General features: G+C 49.0%; 1 protein-coding gene and 1 pseudogene across 6 annotated transcripts in view; one reads left to right on the forward strand and one right to left on the reverse strand.

The window, feature by feature from the left end:
• LOC145506459 (liprin-alpha-1-like) overlaps positions 1 to 16827 on the reverse strand; it is a 73921-nt pseudogene that overhangs the window by 5267 nt on the left and 51827 nt on the right. The window lies entirely within an intron of this gene.
• On the forward strand, positions 681 to 14947 carry LOC145506473 (uncharacterized). 5 transcript variants are annotated; one of them, XM_081491268.1, is made up of 8 exons: positions 681 to 856; positions 1703 to 1786; positions 2613 to 2694; positions 8074 to 8260; positions 8353 to 8449; positions 10451 to 10538; positions 10674 to 10747; positions 12634 to 14947. In XM_081491268.1, the coding sequence occupies exons 6-8, from the start codon at positions 10494 to 10496 to the stop codon at positions 13253 to 13255; spliced, it is 741 nt and encodes a 246-aa protein (XP_081347394.1). In that variant the 5' UTR covers positions 681 to 856; positions 1703 to 1786; positions 2613 to 2694; positions 8074 to 8260; positions 8353 to 8449; positions 10451 to 10493; the 3' UTR covers positions 13256 to 14947. The 5 variants fall into 5 exon arrangements, with proteins under 5 accessions (XP_081347394.1, XP_081347384.1, XP_081347414.1 ...); XM_081491258.1 differs by lacking the exons at positions 681 to 856; positions 1703 to 1786; positions 2613 to 2694 and adding an exon at positions 4318 to 4352 and having other exon boundaries at positions 7963 to 8260; XM_081491288.1 differs by lacking the exons at positions 681 to 856; positions 1703 to 1786; positions 2613 to 2694 and adding an exon at positions 4318 to 4352 and having other exon boundaries at positions 8353 to 8460.

Consider the following 16827-nt stretch of genomic DNA (forward strand, 5'->3'; position numbering starts at 1 on the left):
TCTTACGACTCAAATGAACTTAATCACAGCTAGACGAGCCTTCAAATGGGCCATCTCTCCAACCGTATTTTATCTTTACTTTCCTTCTTAGTAAAAACTGGAGATGAAAACGGCACTTACATGCACAGGGCTATAGTAAGGATTAAATGAAGGAACCTCTGAAGGTACCTGGACTCGTTCAATAAGTCTTGTTGTTGTTACTGTTATCAGCGATCTATTTTCTGAACATTCTGGGAGGTCTTACCCTCAGTTTAATGGCTAATATCCTTTTTGAAACTTTATTTTATTTATTTTTGGCTGCGATGGGTCTTTGGTGCTGTGTGCAGACTTTCTCCAGTCATCATGGGTGGGCTTCGCATTGCAGTGGCTTCTCCTGTTGTGGAGCCCAGGCTTGAGGGCACGAGGGCTTGTCTGCCTCGTGGCGTATGGGACCTTCCCAGGCTAGGGATGGAACTGATGTCCCCTGCATTAGCAGGCGGATGAGTCTAACCCACTGGACCACCAGGGAAATCCTACAGCTAACACCTTATTTTAAATCGCTCCGTTGTACTCAAGCGTTTATAGGCGCACCACACAGCGGGGACACCCCTCCAGGGAGACCCTACATGGACAGCCCGCGTCCCCTTCGGCCTCCCCACCAGCCTTGTAACTAAAATGCCTCCGCCTTCCTCCCTCCCCAGCTAAGAAGCTCCCACTCCATCCTCAAGGCCACGCCCTCCAGCCTGGGCACAGGACCACGCTGCCTCTTCAAGTCCTTTGACAAGAGGCCAGAGCAGTGTTCTGCACACTTCAATGCGTGAACAGCATGTTTTGCTCTTCTCGGCTCTGGAGTTATCTGCAGCGTGCAGCAGCATTTGTGAGTAGAACAGGACACATGGCCCAGTAACAGGGAAACCTCTAGAGTTGGGGGAAATGCTCTCACCTCAAGACTCTCACATAACCTACACACCGACGTGAGCCCAAGGACAGAGCCCAAGTTCTCTGGCCACAGAGGACGACCTCAAAAACAGTCCTTTCCATCCCTCCCTCCTCTGTAATGATGCGAGGTGTGTTTTCTCCAAGGAAAGCATTTCCTGAATTTTTCTTTCAAATAGGAAATCACTGAGGCTGCTTATACACTGGGAAGCAAGAAATAGGACTGTACTAGCCTTTCAGGTCATTCTGGCTTTCTTCTCTTTTCCTTTCCAGTTCTTTTTGGTCATAGTTCAACCTTCGCAGGCTCATAATTCCACACTGGAAACTGTTTCTGTTTCCAAGAGAAAAAGAAAAAATTTGGACCTGGCCGCAGGCAAACATCTCTTAGCAGGCTAGTGAGAACCTCTTGCACTGACTGACCTGTGAAAAGTATCAACCATTTTCAGTTGCCCACGAAGGACTTTCTTGGTGAAGTGGTCCAGCATCCACGCATCCACAAGGCACAAGGGTTGACTGAATTTCCAACTCTCTAATCACATAGAACATTGTCCTGGCAACCAGCCCCATCCTTAGGTGCTTTGCAAGACACTTTGTTCCTAACTCCACAGAGGAACTGAAGGAGGTTCAGTGCAGCAGAAGTGTGGTGACAAAGCGGGGCAGTGGGTGAGGTGGAGCCAGGTCATGTAGAAAGTGGGAGGGCACTGCAAGGACCTTGGTCTTTTTTCTCAAAGAAATGGGGGGACTTCCCTGGTGGTCCACTGGCTAAGACTCTGTACTCTCAATGCAGGTGGCCTGAGTTTGATCCCTGGTCAGGGAACTAGATTCTGCCGTTGTATACTGCAACGAACATCAGTGATCCTACGTGCAGCAAGTAAGACCCAACACAGCCAAATAAGTAAATATTTAAAAAAAATAAAATAAGTGGGAAGTCCTCGGACAAGATTAAGCAGAGCGGAGAAATCATACAGTTTGTATTGTAATGAAATCCCTCGGGCTGCTGATGGAGAATGGATGGGAAGAGGGCTAGGTAGGAGCCTAGAATGGATGATCCAGGCAAACTGGTGGTGGCAAGTAAGATAGAGAGAAGTGAGTAGACACAAGATACATTTAGAAAGTTAAATTGTCAGGTTTGAGGATAGATAAGGGGTATGGGGTGGGGAAGGTGATGTCAGAGGTGAAAGAATAATTTTTTTAAAGATAAAATCATGATTTTCTACACATATAAAATGAATTCATATCAAAGATTTTGTTTCACTTAATAATAAATGAAGCACTAAGATGTTACAACTTGTTCAAAGGAGAAGTGAAGGGAATGCTGAAATGAATTTGCAAAACATCAGTCTATCCATAGGGCAATGTCAGTTGTATTTTACTGGACACAGCTAATTGGCCTTTCTACAGACAAGAATTATTTGATTGCTGTCTGTTTTCTACAGGTTAACTTCTAACCTCTATAGAGGAAGAATATCTAACCATCCCTTTTTCCCATTCTAAAGGATGATTTTTTTTTTTTTTTAGAGAGCTAATGGGAACCTGCTGTATAATATAACACAGGGAGCTCAGCTTGGTGCTCTGTGATGGCCTAGAGGGGTGGGATGGGGGGAGGTGTGGCGGTGAGGGTTGGAGGGTGGGGGAGGAAATGCACCAAGACTGCAGTGGGAGAGTCAGAATATGGCTGTGACCTTGGTTCCTTTGAGGGGCCCGTGACATGTCAAGGTGAGCTCCAAGAAGTGATGCTGGAGAGATGGCTTTTGAGCTGGAGCTTGAAGAGTAAGCAAGGTAAGGACATAAAAAGGTAGGAAGGCCATTGGGGAAGAGGGAGGGATTCCTGCAAGGCACAGAGGCAGGAAAGAATGGGGTGTGCATCCAAAGAATTGAGCCCAGACAGATAAAACGCAAGTGTTTTCACTTCCATCATTATGACAGTGAAGGCTCTGTGCAGTCAGGAATCAAGCTAACCGCTTGGTGATGACGACAGAAAAAAATTGGGAGAGTTGTGAGTTTGGGGCAAAATGAGGACTAAAGCCCAGGAGACAGCCTTTTAAGTATCTCTGAGGAACTGCTCCGAAGTGGGGAGGGAGGTCAGTATATATACGATTTTAAAGAAAGGGAGGGTATGTGAAGTCATTTTAAAAGACCCTGATGTTGGGGAAGATTGAAGGCGGGAGGAGAAGGGGACGACAGAGGATGAGATGGTTAGATGGCATCACCGACTCGATGGACATGAGTTTGAGTAAACTCTGGGAGCTGGTGATGGACAGGGAGGCCTGGCGTGCTGCAGTCCGTGGGATCGCAAAGAGCTGGACACAACTGAGAGACTGAACTGACTGAACTGATGTGAAGTCAAATACACACTTTAGCAGAGGACTGTGCTAGTCAAAAGGAACAGATGTGCCTGTTAATAAATTCAGTGCTTTTCTGGGTATGAAAGATGCAGGAAATTAGGTTCAGAAAGTCTTCTCCTGAAAATATCTTAACGATCTGAAGGTCTGTTCTCCAAGTTTTCCCCAGAACACAGACGACCTCATTCTTTCCCTGCCTCAGGGCCTTTGCACAGTCTCTTCTCTTGCCTGGAAAATCTTCCTTTCTTACCTTGTTTACTTCTATTTGGCCTTCAGATATCAGCTCAAATGTTAATCACTGGAAGAAGCCCCTGATCTGCTGAATGAGTTGGGGTTCTACCTTCTCTCCAATCTAACCTTGACATCTTCTAGAGCATCTGTCTTATTTCCTTAGTATATATGTATTTGAGTAATGCCTGACTCCTAGGTTGAAAAGTCTCTAAGGGCAAAGTCCACATTTATTCTCCTGACCTCTCTACTCCTGATACATATCTGGCTTTCTCTGGACGAAGAGATTGACAGGTGGGTGGATGGATGGTGGAAAATGGAAGGAGAAGATGGCTGGATGGATGGTGGACGGATAGGTAATGGATGGACGCACGGACAGAGGAACAGTCACCTGTTCCTCCCAGGTGACTGGCCATCACAGTTACCTCCTGCGTTCTCAGTGCTCAGAGAACCTGGCACTGTCCCCTTTTTCCGCTCCTTTTCCCTTTGTCACCTCGGGCGGTGCTACGATTCCCGTATGAATACCTAAAACTGTGCATATGAGCACAGTCTGGCCCGCACACAGTGGGCGCTCTGTAAATTTACTCTTTAGCGTCACCTCACTTTTAGGCAGGCTCCGCAGGCTGGCACCGGGCGGAACTCGCGCCTGCGCCAGCGGTGGTCACTGCGGGCCCCAGGAGAACAAGAGAAGCGGCAGGATCCGCGGGCCCGGAGGGGCGGGCTGTGCCGGCGGGAACGGAGCCTCGGAGACCAGGATGCGGCTCCGCCCCCGTTTGCGGAACTGGAATTGGAGCGGGGCTCATGGGAGCGGCGGGCGTGGCGGAGGCTGGGCACTACCGAGCTGGGCAAGACCGACTCCAGGCGTCGGTGAGCGAACTCGGCCTCCGCCGGGCGGGGGAACGGGCCAGTTCCTCAGCTGCGGTCCCCGGGCGCCGCCGGGTCCCGAAACGGGAAGAAAGCGGCGGTCTCGCCGCATTTTCGCGCGCGGGGGAGCGCGGGCGAGGCTTCCCCGGGCTGGGGGCCGACGTCAGAGAAGGGAATGGGCGGGCCGGGGGCTGAGGGAAGGGGCCGGGGGCTGAGGACGGGGACCGGGGGACTGAGAGAAGGGGCCGGGGCTGAGGGGAAAGGGGGCCGGGGGGCTGAGGAAAAGGGACCGGGGGTGCTGAGGGGAAGGGGACTGGGGAGCTGAGGGGAAGGGGCCGGGGTCTCACGGAGGCCGGGCGGGCGGTTCCCTCCCAGCTCCGGGGCCCACACCGACGGGGAGATGTTGCAATCAGGTCAGTGGAAAGGCCGCGACCGGCGCGGCGGCAGACTTGAGCGGCTCTGGATTGGGAACAGTCCCTCCTCTGCGTGCGAGCTGGAAGTCACCTGGAAGGGAGTCACTCTCGTGGGAGCTTGGTGCCCCTGCAGAGGGTCTGGGGCTAAGGGGACAGGGCTTCCTCCCCCTGGAATCTGTCCGCGTCGGGCCCGGGGGAGCGGGGGTGAGGAACGCACTTCCCGCTGGACAGAGCTCCGAGGTGTCCCGGGCGAGCGCGCCCCGCTGGGCTCTGCAGTGACCTGGCCCCCGACCTCGGTGGGGGCTTAACCCGCTGGGGCCGATAGCGTGATTCGCCCCGCCGCCCCCCTGGCCGGCGCTGGGCAGAGCCTGACGGCGGGTGAGTCACCGCGCTGGTGCCAGAGGCTGGCCCGCGCCTCTCGGGGTGGAAAGTGTTCCCAGACCCAAGAGAGGAGGGGTGTGCGGGGTTGTCCTTGATGCTCTGCTCCACACACCCCTCAGTAACTGGCAGTGTGTTCCCGACGACCTTTTCTTTGAAACATTTTGAGAGACAGATCTGTAAAAAACTTAACTTGGTGATTCAGATCTTTGATCCGTGCAGTGCAGCAGGGGCTGGGTAAGCTCCTGGTTGCGAGAGACAGTTGGGAGCCCTGGGGTCTGCCCTGTGTTGCAGTGGGCTGCGTCCTGGGGCCCTTGTCCATCAGAGGTCTTGTCTTTCACTGTGCAGGAGGCAGGGGTGGGAGGAGAGTCCTCTGAGTAATGGTGGTGTGGAGAGTGGGCCGTGTGAGATGTTTCCTCTGCTACACTGGAGAGGGTGGGCAAATGGACGGGTAACTCAGGCTAACTCAGGGTCGGTGGTTTCATCACCTCAGAGAAACCTTATGGGGTTCCCTCACCCCCCAACACTAGGCAACCGCTAGTCTACTTTTTCTCTTTGTAGACTTACCAGATCTGGCCACTCATAGAAGTGGGCCTGTATAATATATGGTCTTCTGTGTCCGGCTTCTTTCACTTAGCATACGATTTTTAAAGAGTTGTCCATGTTGTAGTGCATGTCAGTACCTCACTCCTTTTATCGTCAGATATTAGTAACATTCCATTGAATGCATAGACCACCTGCCGCATGTCTGTCACATCACAAAGATATTGGGTTATTTTCACTTTGGGCCGTTAGGAGTGACACTCTGTGAACCAGTTTTCTTTATACCTAGGAGTGGAGTTGCTGGGATATGTGGCACCTCTGTGTTTAACCTTTTCAAGAACTGCCAGATTCTTTCATTTTCCATTTCCACTAGCAGCGTAAGAGCCTTCTGATTTCTGCACACCCTCACCAAACTTGTTGTCTGTTTTTTGGATGGTAGCCACCCTAGAATGTGTGGAGTGGTATCTCAAAAGTCAGCTTTGATTTGCATTCCCTTGATGGTTAGTGATACTGTCTTTTCACAAGCTTATCATCCATTTGTATGTCTTTGGAGAAATTTCTGTTCAGATCCTTTCCCCATTTAAAAATGTGGTTAATTGTCCTTTTTATTATTGACTTGTAAGAGTTCTTTATATATTCTGGATAGATGATTTGAAAATAGTGTCTCTCATTCTGTAAATTGTGTTCACTTTGATGGGTGTCTTTTGAAGCAAAAGTTTAAAATTTTGTCCAATTTATTTTTTTTCTGTTTTCACTTGTGCTTTTGGTGTCACATCTAAGGTCTGTTGTCAAATTCAAGGTGATGAAAATCTATGCTTATGTTTTTTTCTAAGAATTTAATAGTTTTAGTTCAGATACGTAGGTTTTTTGATCCATTTTTCCCAGTTAATTTTTGTGTGTGGTGTGAGGTAGGGGTCCAGGGGCATTATCTTTGGATTAAAAAAAAAAATAGGCCTTTAATTTTTCAAAGAGTTGTTTTCATGATTTTTTTAATTAAAAATATTGAGAGGGAATAGATTATTATAGATTTGAGCCTATCACTAGCTACCGTTGGCGAGATTTTCATAGATGCTGGATGATAACTGTGGTACCCAGAATGTACTAAGCAACCTACACAAGTTAGGATTTCTGAAGGCAGAATTGAGGAAGGCCAGCAGAGCATCTTCTGTCTGGTTGCTAATGCATGCCAGGCCACACATCAGCACAGACGGTGTGTGCCTGTGACTAGTCTGTTCCTGGGGAACAAGGGGATTCTATTCATCTGTAATGTCTAGCAGTGCGGTGTCTAGTCAGGGCTGTCCTGTGGTCTTAGGGAAGAGGTGCTGAGCTGGTGGCTCGGAGAATTGGAGTCTTGGTCTTATGAAGTAAATGTACCTGTTCATTAGAGACACAGCTTGCTTCTCCTTTGCTCCCCGAGTCACCGTTCTTCACGTTCCGATAGCTGTCACTGCTCTGAGTTCTAGCCCAGTCATGTCACCATCCCTTTGGGGAGTGCTTCTCATATATACATATATATGTGAAGTCACTCAGTCATGTCCGACTCTGTGACCCCATGGACTGTAGCCCGCCAGGCTCCTCTGTCCATGGAATTTTGCCTGCAAGAATATTGGAGTAGGTTGCCATTCCTTTTTCTGGGGACTCTTCCCCATCCAGGGATCGAACCTGGGTCTCCCGCATTGCAGGCAGCTTCTTTACTGTCTGAGCCACCAGGGAAGCCATACACAGACACACAGACACACACACACACACACACACACACCCAGAGTAATAGAATTTTATTGCAGAATAAATTAGGATGAACCAGACACACACACACACACACACACACACACACACAGTAATAGAATTTTATTGCAGAATAAATTAGGATGAACCAGAAATGGAAAGCTCTCAGGATTTTAGCAAACAAAAATGTACGCTAGCAATTGAGGCAATGATTTCTGTTTGCATTAAGAAGAAACTTCATACAGTTGTAAATCTTATGGAACTTCTTTATTTCCTGTAGTTTCTCACTGTGGCTGAAAGTTAGTTGAAGTCTTTGGTTAGGGAAATGCAGATTTCTTTACAAAACCTTGTTATGCTGGGGAGGATTTCAGTTCAGTTCAGTCGCTCAGTCGTGTCCGACTCTCTGCGACCCCATGAATTGCAGCACGCCAGGCCTCTCTGTCCATCACCAACTCCCGGAGTCTACCCAAACCCATGTTCATCGAGTCGGTGATGCCATCCAACCATCTCATCCTCTGTCGTCCCCTTCTCCTCCCGCCCCCAATCCTACCCAGCATTAGGGTCTTTTCCAATGAGTCAACCCTTCGCATGAGGTGGCCAAAGTATTGGAGCTTCAGCTTCAACATCAGACCTTCCAATGAACACCCAGGATTGATCTCTTTTAGGATGGATTGATTGGATCTCCTTGCAGTCCAAGAAACTCTCAAGAGTCTTCTCCAACACCACAGTTCAAAAGCATCAATTCTGCGGCGCTCAGCTTTCTTCACCGTCCAACTCTCACATCCATACATGACCACTGGAAAAACCATAGTCTTGACTAGACGGACTTTTGTTGGCAAAGTAATTTCAGAGGTATTCTAAAAGGATCTCAGCACACAAAGATTTGCCCAGGGTGCCTGTCAGCACATATCCTTCTGAGCTTTTTACTCTTAATATTTTTACAGACAGAAGCTCTCTCCAGTGCCTGGGAATTCCTTGTTGGATTACTGCATTTTCAGCAGAGTTTTGTGAGCGTCTCGCATCTGCACCTGGAGAAGAAAGGTTTGTGCACCGTGAGCATGCTCATATGCTCCACTGGGCGGGCAGGGAAAACCCTTTGACAAGGAACGCGAGGGCTGTTCTCTCACTGGGTTTGCAGAGATAGGGACGATAACTTTCTGGGAGGAACTTTTCTTGTTTGAAAGATAAAGTCAATTTTGGTGTTGCCTGTGGTCTAGAAAGCGGAGGGGATTCTACACAACTCTGGCGTGGAAGACCTGGGGCACCTCCCCCTGGCAGCCACCTGGGCCCTTCTTCCTGTTCCGTGGGGGTGGAACAGGAGCCCATGGCCATGACGCTGGGGTGAACCGGCCAGTGCTCACCTGCCCACGAGTGAGGCTGGCTTCCGGAGAGAAGGATGGAGAGTGGGCCCTGCTACTTCTGCGCTGCCAGCGTGGAGAAGCCACAGGCCAGGACATGGCTTTCACCTTGGCCTTGGGTGGGGAGTGAGCCTCGCTGGAGACCCTGTCCTTCTGCATGACCAACCGTCCCCTCACTGGCTGAGGAGACCACTAGGCAACTGGAGTCCTGGAGGTGGGCAGCCCCTTCTCAGGCCAGTGTGGTACCATGGGCAGTCTTGACTTGGGGAGGAAGAGGCTTAGGGCAGAGTGTTTGGCTTTGAGGCAACTGTGTCTTCATCTGTGAATGGGCACGCTGGTTATGCCTGCCGGTGCTGAGCCTGGTCTGTTGGCTCTCGAAGATTGTGTCCAAAGCAGTTTGTGTCTGGGCGCTTCCTGCCTTGCTTCACCTAGTCAGAGGGGAGCAAGGGTCCGGGTGGGACAGTGTCCAGGGTACTGTGTTGGTCCTGCCCACCTGGTGGCACATGCTTCCCTGCCCGGGTGACATGGCAGGAGTCCAATCTGGGAATCTGAGAGCTGTGCCCCTCAATCCACCCCCGCCACCACCTTGGACTTGTGACCTAGCAGAGCCGGGGGTGCAGGTGGACCTGGCTGGGGGAGTCTCAGGCCTGCAAAGGGCTCCCGTCCTGTTTGGATCCACACAGAGCACAGTGCATGTGGCCCCACCAAGCGAGACTGGCAGTGTTCTCAGCTCAGACACCAGGGTGGGCGCTTCTGGTTCAGTGAAAACAAGCCTGCAGTTTCTTCCTGGCCTGTGTGCAGTTTTATGAGTACTTCTGGGGAGAATGAAACCAATCTTCTCATCTCTTTCTTTTGAAGTCCTGAAAGGCTAGATTTTGCCTTTGCAGTTAGGGAAAGAGCAGTGTGGTCCAGCCGTGAGGCTGTGTCATTGTTCTCCGAGCCAATAAATTCCAGAGTTTAGGGCTCTGCTGAGGAGGCAGGGCGGCCTGCCTCACGGCTGCCCGACACAGAAGTTGGCATTCTGTGTGCTCTGTGTTTCCCCAAGTAGATGGCAAAGCAGCCATTGAATGATTTATTGACTTGTCAGAGTCTAAGTTAAGACAGTCATTGTAGGGTTTCCAGTAATTATTTTTAAGTCAAAATGGGTGCTTTAAAAAAAAATTGTGATAAAATACAGCAGACTTTACCATTGGTGACAGCGCATTCCCAGTGTTGGACAACACTGTTGTCAGGAGACTTAGCTGGGGAGGTTCCCATTGAGTGAAGTAGCACATGGGACTTTTTTTATTTTCCAGAAAATTTACTCGTTTGAGTTGTAGCTAGGAGTATTTCCTCTGTGTTTCTGCCCTTTGACTGCTCTCATGGTAGGTTTCTTTTCATCCTTCCATCATCCATCCTTCTTTCATCCTCAGGCACGGGGATTATGAGTGACCTTTTTTTTTAATGGTTGTGACATGCAGGAATCTAGTTCCCTGACCAGGGATTGAACCTGGGCCCCCAGCATTGGGAGCACAGAGCCTTAGCTGCTGGACCCCCAGGGAAGTCCCACGAGTGGACCTCTTGAGCACGTAGCTCCCTGCCCTCCCTGTGCTGTCCAGGGTTTTGGGGTCCTGGGCAGAGCGTCTGTGTGGGTCTCTGGGCAGGGCTCTCATGGCGTCTGTGACCCTCAGTGCTGCTCTTCCAGATGTGGAAAGCCTCGGCCGGCCACACTATGTCCATCACCCCAGATGACGAGGGAGCCGACCACTGGGAAGACCGACCCTGATTTCGTGGTAGGAGCCGCCAGTCTGCCCGCCTTTCCCATCTCCTGAAGCAGATTCTCCCAGGTTTTTGGTTTGGTGGGTGGGTGGGGGACTGTTTTACAATCCAGGGTGTGGGGTGTACTCTTTCTTTATTTTTCTTTTCAGAATGACATAAGTGAAAAAAGAGCAGAGATGGGGCCCAAGACCGTGCAAGGATCTGGGCACCAGGAACACATCAAGTAAGAGACTTTCTCGATCTTTGTGTGACAGCGACATTCTGAAACGTGAAGGGGTGAGGCGGGGCACGCTCCCCGCTGGTTAGCACGAGTGCCCTGCTCCTGTACGCTGGCCCTGCTTCTGCGTTGTCTGGTCCCTTGTTTACACAGTAGATGAAAATGAGGTCTGACCTGTATATACTTAGGTGTTTGTATTTGTGCATGTGTACAGATGTGCTCAGTGACTTAAAACTCTCATTGCCCGTGACTCCTATACTTCTTATTCTCCAGTCTGGTTTTCAACCTTGTAGTTTTCATCCAGGAACACAGTTACTTAAGCTGTTCTCTCTGTGGAAGGGAGGTTTCTAAAGCATGGGCTGTCTTTGAAGACCTGAGATCAGAAACACTCCCTCCTTAATGTGTATTATTTTGTTATAATGTTATTATTCTGTTGTTGTCAGTTGCATACCGTGAGCTGAATCCTGAACTTTGTGTTTTCATGAAGGTTGAGATAGGAGACTGCACTAAGCAGGGATTGTCCCTGACTTGGCCAGTCTTAACTCGCCACCTCCGGGGAAGCTGGTTTTCTTGTTGGGAGGTGTAGATGAAACGGCCTTTGAGAATGTGCTCACACTTTTATTGCCGGCTGCGCTGGCCTCAGTGTGGGCGTGTGCTCCCCTGCCCTGATTGTGACGGTGTTGTCACAGGCTGGTGACCGGTTGGGTCGTTTACAGAGTACTGGTCTTGCTTGGCTCTAGGATCTCTGCAGTGAAATGAAGCTCTTCCTGGCTGAGAAGGGTTCAGCCATTCATCTAGAAAAGTGGGTGAAGTCTGCAGTGCAGGCATTTTAGACACAAGTGTTCCTCCTTCCCTGACTCGCTGAGCCTACCACCTCCACCTCACAGCTCTTAGGTGAAGGGCCCGGGACCGGCCAGAGGAGCTGGTGCCGGGAGCTGCCTTGGGTTCCCTGCTCTGGCGTCAGGCTGACTGCTGACCTGATTTTGTCATCCAGACCTCTTAGTCCTGCTGTTCCCCATGGTTTCAAAACACGTTGGGAAGGGCAGATTGGAGAAGAAAGGAACTCTCTGGTCAGGCAACATGTGGGTGGGTTAAAATTCAGAAAGCACCCAAGGCAGGACTGCTTTCAGCGTCCTAAGGTCCTTCCACGGTCCTTGGAGGCTGGTCTTCTTCCCCAGCTCGTCAGGGGCTCAGGCGGTGGCCAGGCCTGGTTGGTGTTCTAAGCCGTACGTCTGGGATCGCCGTCCAGATGTGGAGTGAGGTGGCCCTCGGCTGCCCTGATGACAGCTGCCCGGCCTGCCTGGTTCTGGTTGCATCTTGTGATCTGTCCCGCTGCTCCTAGCACTTAAAGTGAAAATGGCTTTTACATCTTAAGTTCTGAAAGCCTCCCACTTCACCTTTGAATGGAAAGCCGGGGTGCTTCATGTAGAGAGAAACCATCTGAATATTCCACATCTCTGGGTTCCTGGTCTAGGGTCGTCCGGGTGCAAGCCTGTTGGCTTTGTCTCCCGTTTGCCTCTGGTGACATTTATGCAGCTGGCTCTCCCGGGTCAGGTGTCTGGTGAACCCCGAGGAGCTGTCCTCCATGTGGTGGAATGCTGTCCACATCATAGCCCCAGCTTCTGAGGGGGCTTGGAGATGCCTCACTGTGTGTGTTCAGACTTACTTTTTTTCCTATTAACCTGCATCTGACTCTGAGAACTGCTGTAGATGGGGGCAGCTGGAGGTGCAGTAAAGTGAACACAAGGGAGGCCGGGCTGGGGAGCCTCCGGGGAACGAAACCTCACAGATTGCAGAGATAACGTCCTTGTCTGTCCTCCCAGAAAGCACAGACGCATGTCTTGGCTGGCTGTCTGACCGATTTCTTCGTCTTCCATCTCTTCCCTCCCAAGCATCCACAACCTGCAGGAGAATGTGTTTCAAGAACACCAGACCCTCAAGGAGAAAGAGCTGAAAACAGGACCCAAAGCCTCGCACGGCTACGGAGGGAAGTTCGGCATGGAGCAAGACAGGATGGACGAGTGCCGCCCCACATGGTGTCAGGGTCTTGGGATACTTGACCTCGCCGTGGTCAGCAGGGTTGTTACTCAGCCCTCCCCCTCCGTTGAAAAGTTGGGAGTCCACTTGTTGAGGACGAGATTTGCCAGAAGTAACCCTCTCTCAATTGACCTTAGCCAAGAAGGGCTGCGGTTTCTGAAGCTCTCTTCAGATTTTGAGTTGCTGGGGAGGGAGGTGTGTTGGAAAGCCTGGAGCTGGAGATCAGGTCCTACCATAGGCCGGCTGTGTGACCAGGACAGAGGCCCGCAGGCGGCCAGACTGCCAGCATGGTCGTCACCTGTGGTTCAGGCTGCAGCCTTAGTGGTTTCCATCTGCAGCCCAGAGCTGAGTTTCAGCACCTGGTTTCATGTCAAGGCTGGAAAGTCAGCCACCTGGCGTGCTGCTGTCCTTTCCACACTTGGTGACCTTCAGAGAGGACCCTGGCCACCGGCGTCAAACTGTGGCCCACCAGGCTGAGGACAGGCAGGTCTAAGTAGGTGGGACTGAAGCTGTTAACAGTGCAGCATCCTTTGCTAGTACTCGGAGAGGGGCTGGATCAGCTGGGGGCTGTGTCCGCCCTGCAGAGAAGGCAGTAGACTGGAGCAGGTGTGCTGCATCTGCAGTGAAACGGGTGTGCATTTCCCAGGCTGGGTAACTTGAGATGTCTGCCTTTACTCTGTGCTGAGGTATCAGCTGGGGTCGGGTTCCTCTGTAATTCCACCCCGTCCCCCTTGTGCCCGGATCGGACTCAGCCAGCAATGACAGGGCTTGTCGCACTCGTGAGCCAGCACCTGCTTGAGAGAGGGGTGCCTCCCACGACCAGAGTGTCATCCCTGCTTCCCGCAGTGCTCTGCCTGGTGCTGACTGTCTGATAAGAAATAGAGTCTAGTCAGTGTAAGACCAAGGCCAGTCTGGGGGAGAAAGCTGTTTTGATCAGAAAGTTGGGAGAATCACTAAGCTTTCACTCTGGCCCTATTTTTGGAACAGTTCTCTCTGACTTCTTAGTGCTGAAGAGTCTATGGCTATTATTGGGCTTCCCAGGTGGTGCTAGTGGTAAAGAACCTGCCTGCCAATGCAGGAGGTGCCAGAGACTCAGGTTCGATCCCTGGGTCAGGAAGATCCCCTGGAGGAGGAAAGAGCAAACCACTCCAGTATTCTTGCCTGGAAAATCCCATGAATAGAGGAACCTAGCAAGCTGTGGTCCATAGGGTCACAAAGAGTCGGAACGATGAAGTGACTTAGCACACACCCACTCATGACTGTTATTTCTGATTATTGAAGTCCTTGATAAAGGCAGCCAGAGTGGTGGGTGGGGCAGATGGAAGCAGGGGTTAGTTCACTCAAGAACAAGCCAGAAACATCAACTCCCTCTTAGTGTCTTTTCCTCTAATCCACTTCTTTCCTCTTTCAGGCTATTTACATTTAATATATTTAAAACCTAACCAAGGAGGTAGCTGAGAAGTATAAATCAATAGAACAGAATAGATGGCTATAAAATGGACCCCAAACTTGTATGTTTCCTTAATTTTTAACCAATGTGTTAAAACGGTTCAGTGAGGTAAGCAAATTAATTTCAACTAACGGTGATGGAACTTCCCTGGTGGTACAGTGGATGAGAATCTGCCTGCCAATGCAGGGGACACCAGTTCAATCCCTGGTGCAGGAAGATTCCACATGCCCCAGGGCAACTAAGCCCATGCGCCACAGCTACTGAGCCCAAGCTCTAAAGCCCACAAGCCACAGCTACTGAACCTGAGTGCTGCAACTACTGAAGCCTGTGTGCCTAGAGCCTGTGCTCTGCAACAAGAGAAATCACTGCAATGAGAAGCCCATGCATCACAACAGAGTAACCCCCACTTACCACAACTGAAGAAAGCCCATGCAGTGAAAAAGAGCCAGTGCAACCAAAAATAAATAAGTGAACAAATGGTGATAAAACAATGGCTATCAACACAGGGACAAAGGCATAAGAACCCCTATACTATATCATACTCAAAAATCAATTTGCAATAAATCATTACCCACTCCTGAAGACTAAACCAGTGAAGGTTCTTGAGAAAAGCCTAAGAGACTATATTTGTAACTTGACATTGGCTAAGTATTCTTAACAGAAAAATTGATAATTAAGTTTGTCATGGTCTGTTTTAAAAAATACATATTATCATAACATTTATTGTGTTAACCGTTTGTAAGTGTACAGTTCAGTACTACTGGGCTTCCCTGGTGGCTCAGACAGTAAAGAATTTACCTGCAATGCAGGAAACTGCAGTTAGAGCTCTGGGTTGGGAAGATCCGCTGGAGAAGGAAATGGAAAGCCACTCCAGTATTCTTGCCTGGAGAATCCCATGGACAGAGGAGCCTGGCGGGCTGCAGTGCATGGGTTCACAAAGAGTCAGACATGACTGATCGACTAACACTTTCACTTTACTTTTCAATACTATTAAGTATACCCACATATCCTCATCCAGCATTTTTTCACCTTGCAAAACTGAAACAACTTCCCATTTCCCCTCCCTGCAATCCCTGACAATCACCATTCTATTTTTTGCTTCTGTGAATTTGGCTACTGTGGTTACTTCATATAAGTGGAATCAAATGGTAGTTGTATTTCTGTGACTGGCTTATTTTACTCAACACAATGTCCTCAAGGTTCATCCATATTATAGTATGTGCCAGAACTTCCTTCCTTTTTAAAGCTGAGTAATAGTCCACTGTATGGGTAAACCACATTGTGTTCATTCCTTTATCCCTTGATGGACACTTGGATTGCTTCTACCTCTTACTGTGAATAAGGCTTTCATGAACATGGGTGTGTAAATATTTCTTTGAGACTCTGCTGTTAGTTCCTTTGTATATATACTCAGAAATGGACTTGCTGGATCATATGGTAATTCTATTTTTTTTTTTTTTTTTGAGGAACTGCCATACTTTTACCATAGAGGCGGCACCATTTTATATTTTCACCAACAATGCATAAGCATTCCAGTTTCTCCACATCTTCACCAGCACTTGTTTTTTAGTTTTTCATAGTAGCCAACCTAACTGGTGTGAGGTAATATCTCACTGCAGTGTTGATTCGAATTTCCCTTACGATTCATGATGTTTCCCTAACTATCCATGAATCTTTCATAGCCATTTTAATCATAGTTGTCAAAAGCTGGAAATAGACCAAGCATCTATCCACAGACACTAGATAAACAATGTGATGGAATTGGAATATATTTATTCAAGGAAATACCATTTATCAATAAAAGGGAAGAAATACTAATACATAAAACAGCACAGACAAATCTCCACGTGGTGAGTGAAAGAGGGCTTGCACAGATGGACTTATTTAAAATTCTGTTGTTGACAAAACCAATCCATGATGAAAAAATAATTGCCTCTAGGAGTGGTTTTCCAGAGTAGAATCTGGGAATGGACACAAAGGAATATTCTGTGGTAATGCTCATATTTTGTGATCTAGAGAGGATTTGTGTTGGCTTCCCTGGTGGCTTAGCTGTAAAGAATCGCCCTGAAATGCAGGAGATGAAGGTTTGATCCCTGGGTGGGGAAGATCCCCCTGAAGTAGGAAATGGCAACCCACTCCAGTATTCTTGCTGGGAAAATTCCATGGACAGAGGAGCCTCACGGGCTACAGGCCATAAGGTTGCAGAAGAATTGGGACACAACTCAGTGACTGAGCATGCACAGAGGATTTGGGTTACACAAATGTATATATTTATTACAATTTATTGAATAGTGTACTTAAGAATCATGCATTTCACTGTTTCTTAATTATATCATTTAAGAACTGTAAACTAATATTGAATTCAAGTGACTTTCCATAATACATCCTTCAAATCCAAATATTAATATCAACACATTCCTATCTAATCCTCAAACACCATACAGTTTTTTGAGGTGACATCGTGTCAGGCACCCCTTTAAACCAGAAGTTCATTACTTAATGTGTGATCCTGTGTCCTGAGATTTTTTTTTAAGAATATGCAAATATATAATGTGCTGCGATTCATGGGGTCGCAAAGAGTCGGTCACGTCTGAGCAAC

The sequence above is a fragment of the Giraffa tippelskirchi genome, chromosome 1 (assembly GCF_054371585.1).
Source record: "Giraffa tippelskirchi isolate mGirTip1 chromosome 1, T2T-mGirTip1v1.2.pri, whole genome shotgun sequence".
Classification (NCBI taxonomy): domain Eukaryota; kingdom Metazoa; phylum Chordata; class Mammalia; order Artiodactyla; family Giraffidae; genus Giraffa; species Giraffa tippelskirchi.

Coding starts and splice junctions, on each gene's coding strand:
- LOC145506473 (XM_081491268.1), top strand. CDS start 10,494: ATGACGAGGGAGCCGACCACTGGGAAGACCGACCCTGATTTCGTG. Junction 10,539..10,673: donor AGACCGACCCTGATTTCGTG/GTAGGAGCCGCC, acceptor TTTTCTTTTCAG/AATGACATAAGTGAAAAAAG. Junction 10,748..12,633: donor GGGCACCAGGAACACATCAA/GTAAGAGACTTT, acceptor TTCCCTCCCAAG/CATCCACAACCTGCAGGAGA.